This window comes from Scyliorhinus canicula, chromosome 2 (genome assembly GCF_902713615.1).
Source record: "Scyliorhinus canicula chromosome 2, sScyCan1.1, whole genome shotgun sequence".
Classification (NCBI taxonomy): Eukaryota; Metazoa; Chordata; class Chondrichthyes; order Carcharhiniformes; family Scyliorhinidae; genus Scyliorhinus; species Scyliorhinus canicula.
Window position 1 is genome coordinate 82,967,473 of NC_052147.1, and position 23,649 is coordinate 82,991,121.

General features: G+C 46.1%; 1 protein-coding gene across 3 annotated transcripts in view; it reads right to left on the reverse strand.

Moving 5' to 3' along the window:
• scfd1 (sec1 family domain containing 1) overlaps positions 1 to 23,649 on the reverse strand; it is a 355,173-nt gene that overhangs the window by 297,659 nt on the left and 33,865 nt on the right. For 2 of the 3 annotated variants that reach the window (XM_038781482.1, XM_038781472.1), the window contains exon 3: positions 3,526 to 3,614. The exons of the other annotated variant lie outside the window; for it this stretch is intronic. In XM_038781482.1, the coding sequence (XP_038637410.1) occupies positions 3,526 to 3,614 (89 nt within the window). The remainder of the gene's footprint in view (positions 1 to 3,525; positions 3,615 to 23,649) is intronic. 3 annotated transcript variants of the gene reach the window in all.

A 23,649-nucleotide genomic window follows, 5' to 3' on the forward strand; every position in this document is an offset into this window, starting at 1 on the left:
TCGCCATAACCTAACCTACACACCCCTGGACACTGAGGGGTGAGTTAGTAGGCCAATCCATCTAACCTGCACATTTTTGGACTGTGGGAGGAAACTGGAGGAAACCCATGCAGACAGCAGGGTAGCATGGTGGTTAGCATAAATGCTTCACAGCTCCAGGGTCCCAGGTTCGATTCCCGGCTGGGTCACTGTCTGTGTGGAGTCTGCACGTCCTCCCCCTGTGTGCGTGGGTTTCCTCCGGGTGCTCCGGTTTCCTCCCACAGTCCAAAGATGTGCGGGTTAGGTGGATTGGCCATGCTAAATTGCCCGTAGTGTGCTAATAAAAGTAATGTTATGGGGGGGGTTGTTGGGTTACGGGTATAGGGTGGATACGTGGGTTTGAGTAGGGTGATCATGGCTCGGCACAACATTGAGGGCCGAAGAGCCTGTTCTGTGCTGTACTGTTCTATGTTCTATGTTCTACACAGGGAGATTGTCAAACTCCACACAGACAGGCTGAAATGGAACCTGGATCTCTGGCGCTGTGAAACAGCAGTACTAACCACTGTGCCACCAATGGATGAGAATTTCAGCAAAAAGAGTTGAGGCAGGATCGATGTGAAGCAATTTTATGGAAGTGGAATGATGGACAGGGAACAGAATTTGTGGTGGGTACCAAAGGCAATGGTTTCAGGTTTCCCAATATTTAGAAGTAAAATTCTGTTCATTTGTTATCAGATGGCAGACAAGCCGTATGACAAACCAGAGACAGTGGAGGGCTCCAAGGAAGCAGTGGTGGGATGGAGTTGAATTCATAGGTATACATGGAAATAATATGTCAAAGGGAAATGAGGAATAGAAGGAGGCCAAAGATGGATCATTGTGGAACTGATGTAAGTGAGGAACAGGAAGCCATTCGCCATGATTCTCCAAACAAGATTAGATAAGAATGGGGCCAAACTAAGGCGATTTCATCAACCTGGAAAATGAAGGAGAGACTGATGATCAACTGTATGGAAAGCTGCAGTTAGGTCCATGTAACGACAAGGTGACAATGAATACTTTATCCTGCTCAGTCACAAAGAAAGTAAGGTTTATTTTAGTACTGTAATAAAAGCAAAATACTGCGAATGCTGGAAATCGGAAAGAAAAACAGAAAATCTCAGCAGGCCTAGTTACATCTGTGAGAGAGAAACGTTTTAAGTTCAACTGGACTCTTTTTTTGGAACTTAAAGGTGGTAGAAATGTGAAAGGTTTTATGCTGTTAAAAGGTGAGGGGGGTGGGGGATAGGTTAGAGGGGGGCCTGGGATAGGTTAGATGGTGGGAGAGGTTAAATAACAAATATGTTATGGAAAAAAGGCAAAAGGAGTGGTAAAGAAAGAAGCAATGGCCCAAAGTGAATGATAATGGCAGAATGAACAGCTCTGTCTGGAAGCAAAAGCATGAACAAGATGCAGACTGGCACTTGGCAAAACATTATTAATCAAAATGGAGCACAGAGCTCCTGGTCTGAAGTTGGTGAATTCAATGTTGCGACTCAAAGGCAGTAAAAGATACCTAATCAGAAGATGGAGTGCTGTTCCTCAAACTAATGCTGAGCTTCACCAGAACACTGTAGCACAGCAAGAACCAAAGTGTGAGCATGACAGTAAGGTCGGGATTCAAAATGGCAAGGAAGGTCGGAGTCATGCTTAAAGGCTGGGCGGAGGTGTTCTGCAAGGCAGTCACCCAGTCCATGCTTGCTCTCTCCAATGTAGAAGAGACACGTTGTCAGCAGCAAATACAGCACACTAAAATTAAAGAATTACAAGTAAATCGTTGCTTCACCCGACAAGAACAGCACTACAATGCCAATGTCAGGGTTAGATCAGAGATAACAGAGTGAATCTAATTCAGGCAGACACAGGTTAGAGTGAAGGGAGCAGAGAAATTAAGAGATCACTGTCACACCACCAGTCCTCAATCGAAAGATCAAGAGCAGTTAAGAGGCCAGAGGGAAAAGTCCAAGTGGAGGGAGCATACTGGAGGCAGGTGAGAGTCCGCTGGGAGAGCTCCTGCCTAAAGTGAATAGGGAGGAAAAGGCAAAAAACAAATTGAAGTGATGATGTGGAGATGCCGGCGTTGGACTGGGGTGAGCACAGTAAGAAGTCTTACAACACCAGGTTAAAGTCCAACAGGTTTGATTCAAACACGAGCTTTCGGAGCGCAGCTCCTTCCTCAGGTGAATCCTCACGGTAGCATGGTGGTTAGCATCAATGCTTCACAGCTCCAGGGTCCCAGGTTCGATTCCCGGCTGGGTCACTGTCTGTGTGGAGTCTGAACGTCCTCCCCGTGTGTGCGTGGGTTTCCTCCGGGTGCTCCGGTTTCCTCCCACAGTCCAAAGATGTGCGGGTTAGGTGGATTGGCCATGCTAAATTGCCCATAGTGTAAGGTTAATGGGGGGATTGTTGGGATACGGGTTACGTGGGTTTAAGTAGGGTGATCATTGCTCGGCACAACATCGAGGGCCGAGGGGCCTGTTCTGTGCTGTACTGTTCTATGAAAGCTCGTGTTTGAATCAAACCTGTTGGACTTTAACCTGGTGTTGTAAGACTTCTTACTAAATTGAAGTGAGACAGTACTGTTTCAGTAACCTGGCTGAACTGAAAACCTTTCAAACATGGAGTTGTGATAATGATGCGCCTGGATTTGGACAATGCATTCAAGCACTATGGTGAAGAAAGGGAGGCTGAAAATGTAACAGTAGTTTGCAGGTACAGAGGGGTCAAACCTGAGTGTTAACAGCAAATTTAAAGGCAGATGACAGTAGCGGGGGGTCAGGGGTAGAGCAAGGAGATACTTCAAAGTTTATTAACTGTTCCCTCTTCTCAGTTACTATGTCAGCTGACAATGCCAGCTCCTAGTAAAGTAAGCTGAGTAGTGAAGTTTGGTTGGAATAGGATTGAGGGAACAGGAGGTTAATCCCACGGACAAGTCAAGGTCAGAGAGAACAGGAGATGGGATAAGATCTGGAGAAAGACACAAGTTTGGAGCTAGAGCAACAAGCTAACTGATTAACATTTGTTGCATCTATATGATGTAATCAAGAAACTTTCTTGAAGAATTGCTCGAGACACTTGTTGAAGTTGGCCAAATATAAAAAAGTTATCCAACAACTAGACAGAGCTCATCGACAGGACTGACTCAAAAATACAACCCCCATTTTTTGTATGTGTTGCAGCTTCTTAACAAAACAAAAACATGTTCTGATTATGCATCAAATTAGAATGAGAATCAGTTTGACATAAACAGATTTTTGAGATTGTTAATCTCTGGAAACATCATGTAAAACTATGCAAACATTTAAGCAGATTTTTAAATTGCTGAGATGAATGTAACTATTAATTCTGTTTGCTAAACAAATAGGTATAACAAGGGCTCTTGATGTAGTGTAGGTTTATTACCAAATGGAAAGGAATTTAGGATATGCTATACTCTGTTATTGGATAACATGGCCATAATGCTCTAGTTTACACTATAGAAGTACAAGGTTAAATTCATCTTACAAGTGCAAAGTGATGCCCATGTCTCTCAACTCTTTCACAGTCAACAATGGTGAAATGATGTCCTGACCAAATCGGTCATAAACCAGAATCTGTACAAGGAATAGTTATATTAGAAAAAGAAGATTTGATGCTTACATACAAATTATAGAATGCTCACATAGTACTTCATTAATGTTAACAACAATTTCAAAAAGTGTATAAGCTTAAAATAGAGGCCTTCAAGAGTCGTCAGCTGATACGTCAATACATTACAAATACAGCTAGTGTACCCTTTATCCATAAATTTGAAAATCAAACACATCCAAATACTGCACTTTTTTTAAACCTCACTGGCGTTTCGCCCATTATTTGTTTTCTGCACTGTGGGGTCCCGCAGGGATCAGTGTTGGGGCCATTGCGGTTTGCGATTTACATAAATGGTTTAAACATGAATGTAAAGGAATTAATCAGTAAGTTCATGGATGATACGAAAATTGGTGGGTGATAAACAGTGAGTAGGATAACCTTCAATTACAGGCGGATGTGCATGTACACCCATCCCTTAAGGTAGCAGGGCAGGTAGATAGATAGTGGTAAGAAAACATATGGTATTTATTAACTGAGGCATAGAATTAAAGAGCAGGGAGATTATGCTGGAACTGTATAAAATGTTGGTCCGGCCACAGCTAAAGTATTGTGTGCAGTTCTGGAATACACATTCTCGGAGGGATGTGATAGCACTGGAAAGGGTGCAGAGGATGTTGCCTGGTCTGGAGAATTTTAGCTATGAAGAGAGTTTGGATAGACTGGGGTTGTTTTCCTTGAAGCAGAGGACTTGAGAGGGTCATGATTAAGATGCATATGATTATGAGGGGCATAGATAGAGCAGACAGGAAGAAACTTTTCCCTTTGGTGGAAGTATCATTGACCAGGGGACATAGATTTAAAGTAAGGGACAGGAGGTTCTGTAGCCACCTAAGATGGACACTGGGCTAACAAAATGGAGAACACAGTTTAGCCAGGACAAGCAGTCTGCAAAGGCTAATTAGCATTCTGCACGTAGCAAAACTAGTTTATGGCCAGGTGGAAGATCTCAACCAACGGTGTAAATAGCAAAACGCTTTGCATAGTAATGAGGCAATCCAGATCTGGGCACACACAATAGCAACATTTGGGTTTGAATGGATACTTTGAGTGGACGCCCAGACGAAACGGCACCAGAAGTATCCATCACAAAAGACCCTAGAGACCGCCCCACCCATCGAGAAGAGACCCTCAGATTGGGGGATTTGTAAGACATCGATTGGGAAATGATCCAATCGATACATGGCAGGTAAAGGCCCGCCCCGAAAAGGCACGGACATTGGGGGCCCTATAAAGATAGACCCCGCACATGGTTCTGTCTGTTTTGCTCCGGCTCCGCTGTTGACTCCGGCTTGGACTGCTGCTTTGACACCGGCCCAGATCTGCTGTTGTATCCTGACTCCGACTGCAGCCGTTGATCCTGTCTTCCATCACCAGCCGTTGAGCACCAGCCATCGTTCAGTAAGTGCCAAAACGACGCTCGCTACGTGAACCCAGCATTACCTATACATTAATCGACTAGTAACGAACAGAAGGTGCAGCCCAGAAAGGAACTTAGGCCTTGTCCCCTGACCTTGCTGGTTCCTACTTAGATAAGTATTTAGTCGTTTAATAGTAGAAATAGGTATTAGTCTTTAGCGTGTGCATGCGTATTTATTATATTTGTATAATAAATATTGATCGTTGGAACTTACTAATCGGTGTATAGTTTTATTACTTTGAACCTGACCTTGAAATACTTGAGGTGTCTAGATACGGCACCTGGCGACTCCGAGCTGAAAATACACACACAGAGCTGTAGCAGTGTTAAGCACACGGCCTTTAAACGGAGGCGTGTTAATACACTCCAATAAACGCGTAATACGCTCAAGTAAAACGTGCAACAGTTCAGAGGGGACGTAAAGAAAACTTTTTCCCCCCAAAGTGTGGTGGGATGTAACTTATTGCCTGAAAGGGTGGTGGAGGCAGAGACCTTCATAACATTTAAGAGGTTTTTAGATGGGCACTTGCAATGCCACGGCAAAAAAAGCTATGAGCCAAGAGCTGGAAAATGGGATTAGAATACTTAAGTAGTAGTTTTTGACCAGTGCAGACGCGGTGAGCCCAAGGGACGTTTCTGTGCTGCAGACCTTTATGAATCTATGACGTTTTATCTTATGATTTTTGTGGTAAACATGCCAAAATAAAATTACAAGTACCCTGTATTTATTATTACTTTGCACACGTGAAGTGGGAGACAGCCTGGGTGAGGCAGCCAGAGTGGGATTCAAAGTTGGTCATTTGGAGCAGTATGGTAATTCAGTGCAGAGTGGAAGGAGGTGCTTTTTCTCTTTTAATTTTGTTTTCTTTCTTCTTGCTTTGTAACTGTTAATCTGCAAGGAGAGATCCAGAGAGAATCCTGGGAAGGTAAGTGATATAAATACCTGCAGAGATAAGTGAAGGTAAGAGTTTAATAAATTTTCTAAACTAATTTAATTGGTGATAGAAATGTCAGTCAGTGGGGTTAAGTGCTGCAACTGCGAGATGTGGGAGATCTGTGATGCTTCCAGTGTTTGGACGACTACATCTGCAGGAAGTGTACCAAATTGCAGCTCCTCACAGATCGCATCATCGGTTCGAGCAGCAGTTCGATGCAGTTAGGAGCAAGAAGATGGCGGAAAGCATCATAGACAGGAGTTTTAGTGATGTGGTGACACCCAAGGTGCAGGCAGATAAGATGGGTGACCACTAGAAGGACCAGGCAGTCAGTGCCCCTCTCTAACAAGCATACCGTTTTGGATATTGTTGAGGGCCCCTCAACATATTGTTATCAGCAGATAACAGCAGCAGCAGCCAGAGCTGTGGCACCACAGTTGGCTCTGTTCAGCAGGGAGGGACAAAGAGCACTAGAGCAATAGTTATAGGGACTCGATTGTTAGGGGTACCGATAGGAGATTCTCTGGATGTGAAAGAGACTCCAGGATGGCATGTTGCCCCCTTGGTGCTAGGGTCCAGAGGTCTCTGAACGGGCAGAAGGGACACCTTGGAGGGCTCATACTGCAAGACAATACGAGTACAGTTCAGGAATCGGGAAGGTGTGGTCACAACGTTGGGGGTTTACTATAGGCCTCCTGACGGCCAATGGGAGATAGAGGAACAGATATGTAGGCAGATTTTGGCAAGGTGTAAAAATAACAGGGTTGTTGTGGTGGGCGATTTTAACTTTCCCTGTATTGACTGGGGCCCACTTAGTGCTAGGTGTGTGGATGGGGCAGAATTTAGAACATAGAACAATACAGCACAGAACAGGCCCTTCGGCCCTCGATGTTGTGCCGAGCAATGAACACCCTACTCAAACCCACATATCCACCCTATACCCGTAACCCAACAACTCCCCCCCCTTAACCTTACTATTAGGACACTACGGGCAATTTAGCATGGCCAATCCACCTAACCCGCACATCTTTGGACTGTGGGAGGAAACCCACGCACACACGGGGAGGACGTGCAGACTCCGCACAGACAGTGACCCAGCCGGGAATCGAACCTGGGACCCTGGAGCTGTGAAGCATTTATGCTAACCACCATGCTACCGTGCTGCCCCTTTGTAAGGAACATCCAGGAGGGCTTCTTGAAAGAGTATGTAGATCGTCCAGCTAGGGAAGGGGCCATGCTGAACCTGGGGAATGAGATCATCCAGATGGTCGATGTTTCAATAGGGGAGCAGTTCAGGAACAGTGATCACAATTCAGTAGGATTTAAGATACTGATGGATAAAGATAAATGCAGTCCTCAGATGAAGGTGTTAAATTGGGGTAAGGCTAATTACAACAATATTCAGCAGGAACTGAAGAACGTAGATTGGGGGCAAATATTTCAGGGCAAATCAACATCTGGCATGCGGGAGGCTTTCAAGTGTAAGTTGATAGGAATTCAGGACCAGCACATTCCTGTAAGGATGAAGGATAAGTATGGCAAGTTTCTGGAACCTTGGAAAATGAGAGATATTGTCAGCCTAGTCAAAAAGAAAAAGGAAGCATTTGTCAAGGCTAAGAGGCTGGGAACACACCAAACAAGTGTGGAATACCAGGAAAGTAGAAAGAAACTTAAGCAAGGAGGCAGGAGGGCTAAAAGGGGTCACAAAAAGTCATTTGCCAGCAGGATTAAGGAAAATCCCAAGGCTTTTTATACATATATAAAGAGCAAGAGGGTAGCCAGGGAGAGGGTTGGCCCACTCAAGGACAGGGGAGGGAATCTACGTGTAGAGCCAGAGGAAATGTGCAATGTATTAAATTAGTACTTTGCGTCAGTATTCACCAAAGAGATGGACTTGGTGGATGATGAGCCTGGGGAAGGGTGTGTAGATAGTTTAGGTCATGTTGAGATCATAAATGATCGTATTGGGGGTCTTGAAAAATATTAAGGTAGACAAGTCCCTAGGGGCTAATTGGATATATCCCAGAATACTAAGAGAGGCAAGGGAGAAATCTATCCTCACTGGCTACAGGAGAGATCAGAGGATTGGAGAAAGCCAAAGTTGTTCAAATAATAATAAACACTGGATAAAAGCAAATTACCGTGGATGCTGGAATCTGAAACCAAAGAGAAAATGCTGGAAAATCTCAGCAGGTCTGGCAGCATTTGTAGGGAGAGAAAAGAGCCAATGTTTCGAGTCCAGATGACCCTTTGTCAAAGCTACAACACAGAGAAAGTGGGAAATATTTATACTGTGGAGTGAGAATGAAAGATGAGTCATAGCCAAAGAAACCAAAGGAAACGGGTGCTAATAGCCACAGAAACTGCGGGGAAAGAGTGCTAATGACAATCCCCAGAGAGAACAAAAAGTGTGAAAGGCCAAACAGCAGAGAAACTAACATCAGAGGGTAAACGGTGACAGATTCAACAACTTCAGATGATTAGCTCTGCCCCATTTGTTTTCATCCCATTTCATTTTAACTGTCTTTTACCATTTTTTTCTTTATAAAGAAAGAAATGGTAAAAGACAGTTAAAATGAAATGGGATGAAAACAAATGGGGCAGAGCTAATCCTCTGAAGTTATTGAATTTGATGTTGAGACGGGAAAGCTGTAGCATACTTGACCGGAAGATGAGATGTTGTTCCTCCAGTTTGCGTTTAGCTTCACTGGAACATTGCAGCAGGCCAACCCTTGGAGCCAATGTTGTTCCTTTGTTTAGAACATAGAACACTACAGCGCAGTACGGGCCCTTCGGCCCTCGATGTTGCGCCGACCTGTGAAACCATCTGAAGCCTATCTGACCTACACTATTCCATTTTCATCCATACGTCTATCCAGTGACCACTTAAATGCCCTTAAAGTTGGCGAGTCTACTACTGTTGCAGGCAGGGCGTTCCACACCCCTACAACTCTCTGAGTAAAGAAACTGCCTCTGATATCTGTCCTATATCTATCACCCCTCAATTTAAAGCTATGTCCCCTCGTGTTGGTCATCACCATCCGAGGAAAAAGACTCTCACTGTCCACCCTATCTAACCCTCTGACTATCTTATATGTCTCTATTAAGTCACCTCTCAGCCTTCTCCTCTCTAACGAAAACAACCTCAATTCCCTGCGCCTTTCCTCGTAAGACTTTCCCTCCATACCAGGCAACATCCTAGTAAATCTCCTCTGAACCCTTTCCAAAGCTTCCACATCCTTCCTACAATGTGGTGACCAGAACTGCACGCAGTACTCCAGGTGCGGCCGCACCAGAGTTATGTACAGCTGCAGCATGACCTTGTGGCTCCGAAACTCAATCCCCCTGCTTATAAAGGCTAGCACACCATATGCCTTCTTAACAGCCTTATTAACCTCGGTGGCAACTTTCAGGGATTTATGTACCTGGATGCCGAGATCTCCTGTTCATCTACACTACCAAGAATCTTGCCATTAGCCCAGTACTCTGCATTCCTGTTACTCCTTCCAAAGTGAACCACCTCACACTTTTCCGCATTAAACTCCATCTGCCACCTCTCAGCCCAGCTCTGCAGCTTATCTATGTCCCTCTGTATCCTATAACATCCTTCAGCACTATCCACAACTCCACCGACCTTCGTGTCATCTGCAAATTTACTAACCCATCCTTCTACACCGGGTCATTTATAAAAATGACAAACAGCAGTGGCCCCAAAACAGGTCCTTGCGGTACACCACTAGTAACTGAACTCCAGGATGAACATTTGCCATCAACCACCACCCTCTGTCTTCTTTCAGCTAGCCAATTACTGATCCAAACCGCTAAATCACCTTCAAGTCCATACTTCCTTATTTTCTGCAATAGCCTACCGTGGGGAACCTTATCAAACGCCTTACTGAAATCCATATACACCACATCAACAGCTTTACCCTGATCCACCTGTTTGGTCACCTTCTCAAAAAACTCAATAAGGTTTGTGAGGCATGACCTACCCTTCACAAAACCGTGTTGACTATCGCTAATCAACTTGTTCTTTTCAAGATGATTATAAACCCTATCTCTTATAACCTTTTCCAACATTTTACCCACAACCGAAGTAAGGCTCACAGGTCTATAATTACCAGGGTTGTCTCTACTCCCCTTCTTGAACAAGGGGACAACATTTGCTATTCTCCAGTCTTCCGGCACTATTCCTGTCGACAAAGATGACATAAAGATCAAGGACAAAGGCTCTGCAATCTCCTCCCTGGCTTCCCAGAGAATCCTAGGATAAATCCCATCTGGCCCTGGGGACTTATCTATTTTGACATTTTCCAAAATTGCTAACACCTCCTCCTTTTGAACCTCAATTCCATCTAGCCTGGTCGACTGAACCTGAGTGTTGTCCTCGACAACATTGTCTTTCTCCAGTGTAAACACTGACGAAAAATATCCATTTAACGCTTCCCCTATCTCCTCTGATTCCACACACAACTTTCCACTACTGTCCTTGATTGGCCCTAATCTTACTCGAGTCATTCTTTTGTTCCTGATATACCTATAGAAAGCCTTAGGGTTTTCCTTGATCCTATCCGCCAACGACTTTTCGTGTCCTCTCCTCGCTCTTCTTAACTCTCCCTTTAGGTCCTTCCTGGCTAACTTGTAACTCTCAAGTGCCCTAACTGAGCCTTCATATCTCATCCTAACATAAGCCTTCTTCTTCCTCTTGACAAGTGCTTCAACTTCCTTAGTAAACCACGGTTCCCTTGCTCGACAACTTCCTCCCTGCCTGACAGGTACATACTTATCAAGGACACGCAGTAGCTGTTCCTTGAAAAAGCTCCACATTTCGATTGTACCCATCCCCTCCAGTTTCCTTCCCCATCCTATACATCCTAAATCTTGCCAAATAGCATCATAATTGCCTTTACCCAAGCTATAATTCTTGCCTTGCGGTATATACCTATCCCTGCCCATTGCTAAAGTAAACATAACCGAGTTGTGATCACTATCACCAAAGTGCTCACCTACATCTAAATCTAACACCTGGCCGGGTTCATTACCTAGTACCAAATCCAATGTGGCCTCGCCCCTTGTTGGCTTGTCTACATACTGTGTCAGAAAACCCTCCTGCACACACCGCACAAAAACTGACCCATCTATAGTACTCGAACTATAGTATTTCCAGTCAATATTTGGAAAGTTAAAGTCCCCCATAACAACTACCCTGTTACTCTCGCTCCTGTCGAGAATCATCTTTGCAATCCTTTCCTCTACATCTCTGGAACTATTCGGAGGTCTATAGACAACTCCCAACAGGGTGACCTCTCCTCTACTGTTCCTAACCTCGGCCCATACTACCTCAGTAGACGAGTCCTCAAGCGTCCTTTCTACCGCCGTAATACTTTCCTTGATTAACAATGCCACACACCCCCTCTTTTACCATCTTCTCTGTTCTTACAGAAACATCTAAATCCTGGAACCTGCAACAACCATTCCTGTCCCTGCTTTAAGAAGGGTAGCAAGGATAATTACAGGCCAGTGAGCCTTACGTCAGTGGCAGGGAAATTATTGGAGAGGATTCTTTGAGACAGGATTTACTCCCACTTGGAAATAAGTGGACGTATTAGCGAGAAGGTTTTGTGAAGGGGAGGTCGTGTCTCACTAACTTGACCGAGTTTTTTGAGGAAGTAATGAAGATGATTGATGAGGGTAGGTCAGTGGATGTTGTCTACATGGATTTCAGTAAGGCCTTTGACAAGATCCCTCATGGTACAGAAGGTGAAGACGCACAGGATCAGAAGTGAGCTGGCAAGATGGATACTGAACTGCCTCGGTCATTAAAGACAGAGGTTATATATAAATGATTTGGAGGAAAACGTAATTGGTTTGATTAGTAAGTTTCCGGATGACACAAAAGTTGGTTGAATTGCAGATAGTGATGAGGACTGTCAGAGGATACAGATCGGCTGGAGACTTGACCGGAGAGATGGCAGTTGGAGTTTAATCCAGACAAATATGAGTAATGCAGTTTGGAAGGTCTAATACTCTTTGGGGGGGTTTAAACTAATTCAGCAGGGGCATGGGAACCTGGATTGTAGTTTTGGGGTGCGAGAGATTGAGAGTAGAGAGGTCAGGAGCACAGTTTTGACTTCGCAGGAGGGCGGCAGTGTTCAGGTCTGTGGTTTGAAGTGTGTCTATTTCAATGCCAGGAGTATACGAAATAAGGTAGGGGAACTGGCAGCATGGGTTGGTACCTGGGACTTCGATGTTGTGGCCATTTCAAAGACATGGATAGAGCAGGGACAGGAATGGTTGTTGCAGGTTTAGGTGCTTTAGTAAGGTCAGAGAAGGGGGCAAAAGAGGGGGAGGTGTGGCGCTGCTAGTCAAGGACAGTATTACGGTGGTAGAAAGGATGCAAGATGGGGACTCTTCTTCCGAGGTAGTATGGGCTGAGGTTAGAAACAGGAAAGGAGAGGTCACCCTGTTGGGAGTTTTCTATAGGCCACCTAATAGTTCTAGAGATGTAGAGGAAAGGATGGCGAAGATGATTCTGGAAAAGAGCGAAAGTAACAGGGTAGTTGTTATGGGAGACTTTAACTTTCCTAATATTGACTGGAAAAGATATAGTTCGAGTACATTGGATGGGTCGTTCTTTGTACAATGTGTGCAGGAGGGTTTCCTGACACAATATGTTGACAGGCCAACAAGAGGTGAGGCCACTTTGGATTTGGTTTTGGGTAATGAACCAGGCCAGGTGTTAGATCTGGAGGTAGGTGAACACTTTGGAGACAGTGACCACAATTCGGTGACCTTTACGTTAGTGATGGAAAGGGATAAGTATACCCCGCAGAGCAAGAGTTATAGCTGGGGGAAGGGCAATTATGATGCCATTAGACATGACTTAGGATGTGTTGGTTGGAGAAGTAGGCTGCAAGGGTTGGGCACACTGGATATGTGGAGCTTGTTCAAGGAACAGCTATTGCATGTTCTTGATAAGTACGTACCAGTCAGGCAGGGAGCAAGGGGTCGAGCGAGGGAACCGTGGTTTACCAAAGAAGTGGAATCTCTTGTTAAGAGGAAGAAGGAGGCCTATGTGAAGATGAGGCGTGAAGTTTCAGTTGGGGCGCTTGATAGTTACAAGGAAGCGAGGAAGGATCTAAAGAGAGAGCTGAGACGAGCAAGGAGGGGACATGAGAAGTCTTTGGCAGGTAGGATCAAGGAAAACCCAAAAGCTTTCTATAGGTATGTCAGGAATAAAAGAATGACTAGGGTAAGAGTAGGGCCAGTCAAGGACAGTGGTGGGAAGTTGTGTGTGGAGGCTGAGGAGATAAGCGAGATACTAAATGAATACTTTTCGTCAGTATTCACTCAAGAAAAAGATAATATTGAGGAGGAGAATGCTGAGACCCAGGCTATTAGAATAGATGGCATTGAGGTGCGTAGGGAAGAAGTGTTGGCAATTCTGGACAAGGTGAAAATAGATAAGTCCCCGGGGCCGGATGGGATTTATCCTAGGATTCTCTGGGAAGCCAGGGAAGAGATTGCTGAGCCTTTGGCTTTGATTTTTAGGTCATCATTGGCTACAGGAATAGTGCCAGAGGACTGGAGGATAGCAAATGTGGTCCCTTTGTTCAAGAAGGGGAGTAGAGATAACCCCGGTAACTATAGGCCGGTGAGCCTAACGTCTGTGGTGGGTAAAGTCTTGGAGAGGATTATAAAAGATACGATTTATAATCATCTAGATAGGAATAATATGATTAGGGATAGTCAGCATGGTTTTGTGAAGGGTAGGTCATGCCTCACAAACCCTATCGAGTTCTTTGAGAAGGTGACTGAACAGGTAGACGAGGGTAGAGCAGTTGATGTGGTGTATATGGATTTCAGTAAAGCGTTTGATAAGGTTCCCCACGGTCGGCTATTGCAGAAAATACGGAGGCTGGGGATTGAGGGTGATTTAGAGATGTGGATCAGAAATTGGCTAGTTGAAAGAAGACAGAGAGTGGTAGTTGATGGGAAATGTTCAGAATGGAGTTGAGTTACGAGTGGCGTACCACAAGGATCTGTTCTGGGGCCGTTGCTGTTTGTCATTTTTATAAATGACCTAGAGGAGGGCGCAGAAGGATGGGTGAGTAAATTTGCAGACGACACTAAAGTCGGTGGAGTTGTAGACAGTGCGGAAGGATGTTGCAGGTTACAGAGGGACATAGATAAGCTGCAGAGCTGGGCTGAGAGGTGGCAAATGGAGTTTAATGTGGAGAAGTGTGAGGTGATTCACTTTGGAAAGAATAACAGGAATGCGGAATATTTGGCTAATGGTAAAATTCTTGGTAGTGTGGATGAGCAGGTGTCCATGTACATAGATCCCTGAAAGTTGCCACCCAGGTTGATAGGGTTGTGAAGAAGGCCTATGGTGTGTTGGCCTTTATTGGTAGAGGGATTGAGTTCCGGAGCCATGAGGTCATGATGCAGCTGTACCAAACTCTGGTACGGCCGCATTTGGAGTATTGCGTACAGTTCTGGTCGCCTCATTATAGGAAGGACGTGGAAGCTTTGGAACGGGTGCAGAGGAGATTTACCAGGATGTTGCCTGGTATGGAGGGAAAATCTTATGAGGAAAGGCTGATGGACTTGAGGTTGTTTTCGTTAGAGAGAAGAAGGTTAAGAGGTGACTTAATAGAGGCATACAAAATGATCAGAGGGTTAGATAGGGTGGACAGCGAGAGCCTTCTCCCGCGGATGGAGGTGGCTAGCACGAGGGGACATAGCCTTAAATTGAGGGGTAATAGATATAGGACAGAGGTCAGAGGTGGGTTTTTTACGCAAAGAGTGGTGAGGCCGTGGAATGCCCTACCTGCAACAGTAGTGAACTCGCCAACATTGAGGGCATTTAAAAATTTATTGGATAAGCATATGGATGATAAGGGCATAGTGTAGGTTAGATGGCCTTTAGTTTTTTTTTTCCATGTCGGTGCAACATCGAGGGCCGAAGGGCCTGTACTGCGCTGTATCGTTCTATGTTCTATGTTACAGATGGGAAATATACAGTAAATGGCAGAACCCTTGAGAGTATTGATAGGCAGAGCTATCGGGGTGTACAGGTAATACAGGCCACTGAAAATGGCAACGCAGGTGGAGACGGTAGTCAAGAAGGCATACGGCATGCTTACCTTCATCAGCCGGGACATTGATTTTAAAAATTGGCAAGTCATGTTGCAGCTTTTTGGAACCTTAGTTAGGCCGCACTTGAAATACAGTGTTCAATTCTGGTTGCCACACTTCCAGAAGGATGTGGAGGCTTTGGAGAGGATACAGAAAAGATTTACCAAAATATTGACTGATATGGAGGGCATTAGCTATGAGGAGAGTTTGGAGAAACTTGGTTTGTTCCCACTGGAACGCCGGAGGTTGTGGGGCAACCTGTTAGAAGTCTACAAGATTATGAGGGGCCTGGACAGAAGCTTTTTCCCAGGGTGTAAGAGTCAATTCCTAGGGGGCATAGGTTTAAGATGCGAGGGGCAAGGTTTAAAGGAGATGTACGAGGCAAGTCTTTTTACACAAAGTGGTGGGAGCCTGGAACTCATTGCAGGGGGAGGTAGTGGAAACAGATACGAATAGTGACTTTTTAGAGACGTCTTGACAACTACATGAATAGGATGGGAATAGAGGGATATGGTCCCCGGAAGGGTCGGGGGCTTTAAGCAGCATGGTCGGTGCAGACCTGGAGGGCCGAAGGGCCTGTGCCTGTGCTCTAATTTTCTTTGTTCTTTGTTCTATCCATTTTCTAGCCATTTTATTTACTTTAGTCTGTAGTTCGACTAGGCTCAATCTATTATAACATAAGTTGATATGCGGTATCCGAAACAGATATAATCTGAAATCCAAAATGCAATCAGCCCCAAGGGTTTCAGGTAAAGGGTATTTGACATGTACAGCGAAAAGCACCAAACACTCTTTTTGATGTTAGCAACATCAAAATGTATCAGGGAGTTGGGGATACCTTTTTGGACGTTAACAATGATATGTTACTTTGGTATAGTTAACTGTTTTGAAACTGTCTTTGCATGGTGAGAACATTGTACATATTGGCTTGTAATTTCTGGGCTCCAGGTTTGTCACATAAGGAATGCCTGGCAATAGACCGGTTAGTTCAAACTTCCATTGGGTAGTTGCCCGGCAATCAGGACCATCCGAAAATGCGATGAACTTTGGATGGTTGCCTCTGTCTGACAGTAGTAGTTACCCAGGAAATGGGAGAAGAATTATTCCTAACTCCTGGGTAACTCCAGTACTGACCCCACCCCCCGACAGGTCCTCTTGGCCATTAGACCCTTCCTAACTACCGACCCATATCACCAAACGCAGACTGGGTGATCGCTTTGCTGAGCATCTTTGGTCTGTGCGCATTCAGGATCCTGACCGTCCTGTTGCTTGCCATTTTAACAAAAGATCCTGCTCCCATGCCCATATGTCTGTTCTTGGCCTGCTGCAATGTTCCAGTGAAGCGCAACGCAAACTGGAGGAACAACATCTCATCTTTCGGTTAGGCATGCTACAGCCTTCCAGCCTGAACATCGAATTCAACAACTTCAGATGATCAGCCCCACCTCGAGCCATTTGTTTTCATTTCATTTTAACTGTCTTTTACCATTTCTTTCTTTCCTGCACCTTTCTCCTCTTTGCTTCCCCCTTCCCCTCCCCCCACACCTACAGTTCATCCTCTGATGTTAGTTTCCCTGCTGTTTGACCTTTCACATCTTTTGTCCTCTCTGGGGACTGCCATTAGCACTCTTTCCCCTTGGTATCTGTGGCCATTAGCACCCGGTTTCCCTGGGTTTCTATGGCTATGACTCATCTTTCATTCTCACTCCACAGTATAAATATTTCCCACTCTCTCTGTCTGTTCGCTTTGACAAAGAGTCATCGGACAAGAAACGTTAGCTCTTTTCTCTCCCGACAGATGCTGCCAGACTTGCTGAGATTTTCCAGCATTTTCCCTTTCGACCCATATTACCCACTGTCCACCTGCCCACCACTGACCACCCGATTCTCCCAACCACGATCCCTATCTGAACCCAGCTCCCCTCCTCTCTTGCATTCCTGAAATCCAGCAAGCCTTCCAATTGCCAACCTAACCCCCCTGACTGATCACTAAACCCACCACCACTGACCACCACCCCGTCACCCAAACCACCACCACCCCCACCCATCCACCTGAGCTACCCCCAATCGACCGACCACCCCCCAACATTGACCACACGACCCCCATAACTGTGAAAATCAAATGTTAATATATAATGGAAGAATAATACAGCAGCTTGTCTTTTTACTTTTTGCAAGTTCGTTCTGCATCCAGATTGGCAGAGATACAAACTCTTATGGTTTCCCCCACCCCAACTGTTCCAGCTGCATCTATTTGGAGGTTGAGCCAGTAAGATTAACAACGTAACTGCCATGTTGACACATTGACAGATTCCACTCTTTCTTTTGAATTTAAGCTTTAGAAGGAAAATTCAAGAACAAACAAAACAAAGAAACCAAAATTCTGTGCTTTAATATTATAGATCCCACATTCCCTTTACCATTATGGGCAGCACGGTAGCATTGTGGTTAGCACTGTTGTTTCATAGCGCCAGGGACCCTGGTTCGATTCCTGGCTTGGGTCAGTGTCTGTGCGGAGTCTGCACGTTCCCCCCGTGTCTGCGGGTTTCCTTCGGGTGCTCCGGTTTCCTCCCACAAGTCTCGAAAGATGTATTTGTCAGATGAATTGGACATTCTGAATTCTCCCTCAGTGTAACCTAACAGGCGCCGGAATGTGGCGACGCGGGGCTTTTCACAGTAACTTCATTGTAGTGTTACTGTAAACCTACTTGTGACAATAATGAAGATTGCTATTTTTATATACACCTAATTACAAAGCAAAAACTAGTTTTCCATTTTGTTATTATAACAAAAGGCTCTTCCAATACATGCAGTAATTTCTTGGAGCAGACATTCATTTTCATAAAACAGTCTGATAATTGGTGACACATCGTAGCTTAGAGCCCTCACTTCTCTCTAACATTTATTTTATGCTAGCTAGGTCTATTCCTAGCCTTCTTTCAGTGAAACATTTTGCTGAATGGACACTGTCCCACAGGGATCGGTATTCAACATAACTCTATGGGCAGACTGTTTTCACTTTGCCCCTTGTACAATATTCCTATCAGTATTTGGGGCCTCACGGTAGCATGGTGGTTAGCATCAATGCTTCACAGCTCCAGGGTCCCAGGTTCGATTCCCGGCTGGGTCACTGTCTGTGTGGAGTCTGCACGTCCTCCCCGTGTGTGCGTGGGTTTCCTCCGGGTGCTCCGGTTTCCTCCCACAGTCCAAAGATGTGCGGGTTAGGTGGATTGGCCATGCTAAATTGCCCGTAGTGTAAGGTTAATGGGGGGATTATTGGGGTACGGGTATACGGGTTACGTGGGTTTAAGTAGGGTGATCATTGCTCGGCACAACATGGAGGGCCGAAGGGCCTGTTCTGTGCTGTACTGTTCTATGTTCTATGTATATTGCACAAGTGAACCACTTTGTCTATGGCTTCAACCAACAACAGGGTTTCTGCAGGTTAGGTGTTTTTCCACTACCCTTTTAATTTTCTTGGCTTCACAAAGCAAACCAATGGGCAATATTCATCACTCTTACTTACTAAAAATATGATGAACCCTGCGATGCCCCAATATCCATCTGGAAGACTGGCATGCAAAGCATTGCTAAAGATGACCAATCAATTTCTTTGTTTGCTCTCAGAACTTCTCCGACCGCAAAATGCTTCATCATGGTATTCAGCTCCAACACGTCATAATGGCATCAGGCCTAGTCTGAGTATATAACCAGTTCAAATGCCCAATTAAAATTTCTCAGTTGATTGGTTTCTTCCTTGGATGCTGGCTCCTTCCGTGGATCCTGGCTCCTCTTTTTCTGGAGATCTGACTCGATTTCATAGAATCATAGAATTTACAGTGCAGAAGGAGGCCATTCAGCCCATCAAGTCAGCACTGGCCCTTGGAAAGAGCACCCCACTTAAGCCCCACACCTCCACCCCATCCCCTTTATCCCCATAACCCAACCTAACCTTTTTCGACACTAAGGGCAATTGAGAAGGGCCAATCCACCTGATCTGCACATCTTTGGACTGTGGGAGGAAACCCAAGCACACAAGGGGAGAACGTGCAGACTCCACACAGACAGTGACCTGAGCCGGGAAACGAACCTGGGACCCTGGAGTATGAATAACAATGATCTTCAAATTTTGACACATCTCGAAAATGCTCATTGGCAAATTCCCCTCCATTATCATAGAATCCCTCGGTGCAGAAAGCGGCCATTCGGCCCATTGAGTCTGCACTGACTCTCCGAAAGAACACCCAACCTAGACGGCCCACTCCCGGCATTAGCCCTGCAACCCAATCCTACCTTTGAACGCCAAGGGGAATTTTAGCATGGTCAATCCACCTAACTTGCACATCTTTGGTCTGTGGGAGGAAACCAGAGCACCCAAAGGAAACCCACGCAGATACGGGAAGAATGTGCAAACTCCACACAGTCGCCCAAGGTCGGAATTTAATCCTGATACCTGGTGCTGTGAGGCAGCAATGCTAACTACTGTGCCACCGCGTCACCCTGGCACATTAAATGGCAAGAATTCCACTAGCGTGCTTAATCCTGTTCCCACCCATTTCTCCACGGTGTTATCAATTATGATTTGTTTTGTCTTGACTATAAATTACAATGGATAGGTCAAATCTGGTTTCCATATTTATGCAGTGCAGCAAAAAAAAAAAACATCTTTGTCCCATGCCTTTCAGTCCATTACATCGTTAAAGTCCCTTGCTACTGGCAAGCTCACAACAGGACGCAGTGGCATCTTCCAATATTTTGGACAAATTTCACAATGAGCTGTGATTTGTTCAATAAGGTTTCGTACTCTTTATCAAGGGTTCCACTATTTCGCATTCCGTTTTGGTGGCCTCATGTGCGAACTGTCTCTGTAACTTCCAAATTATCTTCTTTTTGTTTACTAGGTTCTTATTCCCAAAAGTTAACAAGACTTCACGAATTCTTTGAGAAACTTACGACTTCCTCAATGGCAGGCACTAATGGCTAGACCTAATAAAATGCAGATCCACAGCCTTCCCAAACACAATCGCTCAGTCATTCATGTTTAGTGTCATTTGTGCTTTCTTCAGCAAAGACTTGCTTCACAGGAGACAAATGTCGCTAGAAACCACAGATGTAACAATGAAAATACTGATCCCAAGTATCCTACAAGTGAGGGCTCCCTTTTGGAAGACGTTAGTGTGTTGTAATCGCCAAGCCTGAAGCAATTAGAGCTTTTATACTCCTTGACCTTCCGCTGATCTGCCTCCTCAAGAGGCTCCAGGTAACAGTTAAGCCAGTCCACCCCACACAAATGCAATCGCTATATAAGACTGAACAGTGGAATCAATCAACCACCAAAATGCTCATCACTGGATTCAAATTCTCAGTGGCCAACAATTCCTTTATGGCAGTCCTCATCATCATTCTCAGCCTCAGAATTCTCCATTTCATGCGTTATTTAAAGAACTTGATTCTTCGCTGTGGGCACCTTACTAGCAGGGAGGGCTAGCACGGGAAGACAAGCAGTAAAGGGGGCCACAGCGCACCTCTCAGGAGAGAGGGAGCGTCTGGGGGGAGGAGGAAAGGGAGGAGGGGATACTGGGAGCAACACCGATTAAATAGATTCACCACTCCCCGTGCATTTCTCAGGTTTAAACAGCTACGGCCGCCATCACAAACATACTTTTTGTCTTGGCTCTCAGATTGGTTAAAATTATGGTCATTGGATTGGATTGGATCTGTTGGGGAGAGCTCGCAGAGAGTCGCCTCGCTCCGGCACCATCTTGAAAGTGTCATCTTCAGACCGCCATCAATGATCCCATCTTTTGGATTCCGTAATGGCGATGTGCTGAGCGGACGAACATCAGGTGGTTCTTCTCCCAATCGGACCCAGAATAGCAAATTTTCAAGGATTCTTGGCTCAAAAAGTCACCCAAAACTCCAAAAAGCCCAAAAGACACTAAAAGCAAAGAAGCAGAAGGGAAGATGCCGGCAAACGGTAGTTCAAAGGGGCTGGTTTAGCACACTGGGCTAAATCGCTGGCTTTTAAAGCAGACCAAGGCAGGCCAGCAGCACGGTTCAATTCCCATACCAGCCTCCCCGAACAGGCGCCGGAATGTGGTGACTAGGGGCTTTTCACAGTAACTTAATTGAAGTTTACTCGGAACAATAAGCGATTTTCATTTTCATTTTTTAAAGGGTAGCAAGAAGGCGAATGGCAGCAAAGGACAGGAGCAACGAGCAGACGGACCAGCGGACACACGAGGCGAGGCGGAGGATCCGGCGAAACAAGGGAGGGGTGACCGGCTACCCGAACAGAGGAGCATGAATGGACAGCGCTGCCCCCCATTACACCACACCGGGGGGAGGGATGGCAGACATTCCTTAAAAAAGAACTGGCTGCCGTGAGGGAAGCGATCAAAATAGGTGTTTATCAGGACATTGGGCCGGACGTCCCAAAAAAAGGCCCGAATTTAATACGGCGAAATCGACACTCTACAAGAGCGGGGCGTGATTTGGCATGCTGTTCCCAGCCAGACTCTGGGTAACCTATAAAAGGAAAAGAACATTACTTCGGCACCCCAGCGGAGGTCGAGGAATTTGTGAAAACCAACAGTCTAGAGAGGGAACAGACACAGCAACGGTGAGGAAAAAGACGGAAAGTGGAGGACGAAATGGGACCAAGATCTGCTGTATGGACTCTGTGTTTGCGCGGGACTGTGCTGCCTCGTTCTCGGGCTAAAGTAGGAGGACAGAGAGAGGGAAGAGAGGATAGGGGAGACAGGTGAGGGGGCGAGGAAGGGAACGGAGATGGGCAGGCAGAACAGAGACAGGGCGAGACCAGCCCAGGGAGAGGAGCCACCTTACTAGCAGGGAGGGCTAGCATGGGAAGACAAGCAGTAAAGGGGGCCACAGCGCACCTCTCAAGAGAGAGGGAGCGTCTGGGGGAAGGAGGAAAAGGAGGAGGGGATAAGGAGGGGAAGGGGGGTACTCACAGAACAGAAAAAGGGCAGAAGGACAGGAAAGGGTTGGTAGCAAGACAGACACAGGCATGGAGCTGGCCGAGGAATCAAGATAGACCTGCAAGCAGCCACTTTGTAAGGTCCCTACGAAGGATGACCCCTGAATGCAGGGGCGCACCCACGTGTCGTACACACAGTTGGCAGCCATGTTGGATGCCCCCTGGACAAAGGGAAACCCCGGAGCGCAGGGGCCTGACCTCATGGGGAGAACAGCGACCATGGCCATTTTGGACGGCCCCCGAACAAAGGGAAACCCGGGAGTATAGAGGTCCGTCCACCTGGTAAATATGGTTGATCTCACAGGAACGGGGGGGGGGGGGGGGGGGGGGGGGGGGGGGGGGGGGGGGGGGGGGTCAGAAACCCCCACCAGGATAGTCACCTGGAACGCAAGGGGACTTAATGGCCCAGTGAAAAGATCCAGAGTCTTTGTCCACCTGAGAAGCCTGAAGGGTGACATAGTCTACCTGCAGGAGACACACCTGAGGGAGAAGGTCAGATTACTGGTAAGGAAGGGCTGGGTGGGACAGAAGTACCTTTCATGCTATGGGACGAGGGCTAGGGGAGTGGCCATACTGATCAGCAAGAGGACAAAATTTACTGAGAGTAGGATGGTTACGGTCCTGGGGGACGGTACGTCATGGTCAGCAGTGTCCTGGAAGGAGCACTGGTAGTACTGGTAAATGTGTACGCTCCCAACTGGGACGACACAGACTTTATAAAAAATACCATGGCGGGAAGCCCCGACATTGACACTCTGAGATTGATTTTGGGGGGCAACTTTAACTGCAAATTGGACCCGCTGACCGACCAATCAAACCCAGAACGTGGAAAAAGACAGTCATGGCTAAGAAACTGGGAGCATTTATGTAGAAGGTGGGGGTGGTTGACCCATGGAGGTTCCTGCACACGAGAGAAAAATAATTCTAATTTATTTCAGAAGTGTACAAGCTACATACCCGTATTGACATCTTTGCAGTGGGGAAATCGGTGCTTCCAGGAATTACAGGACCGGAGTACTGAGGTTGGAGATAGGCCGTGCTCAGCGCCCCACATGGAGACTGGACAGGGACCTCCTGGCTGACAAGGCCTTCTGCCAAAAAACAGCACAGGCCATAGGCGACCACGTGACTAACAACCAGAACGGAGAGGTCTCACCCTCCACGTTCTGGGAGGCACTGAAGGCTGTCACCCGAGGGGGAATAAGAGCCTACAAGGTGCATAGAGATAGGGAAGAGAGGGCGGCCAGGCAATAGCTGATCAATTCCATCGTGGAGGTCACCAAAAAATACTCTGAGGCCCCGGCCGTAGAGCTGCTGGCAGAGAGGAAAAAGCTACAAATGGACTTTAACCTGCTATCCACCAGGAAAGCAGTGCACCAACTCCTCCAAGGGGACCTGTTACGAACACGGAGAAAAGGCTGGTTACCTACTGGCTCACCAGCTGAGAAAGGAGGCAGTCATGAGGGAAATAACGCAGCTAAAGGATGACAGAGGCAGACTGGTAG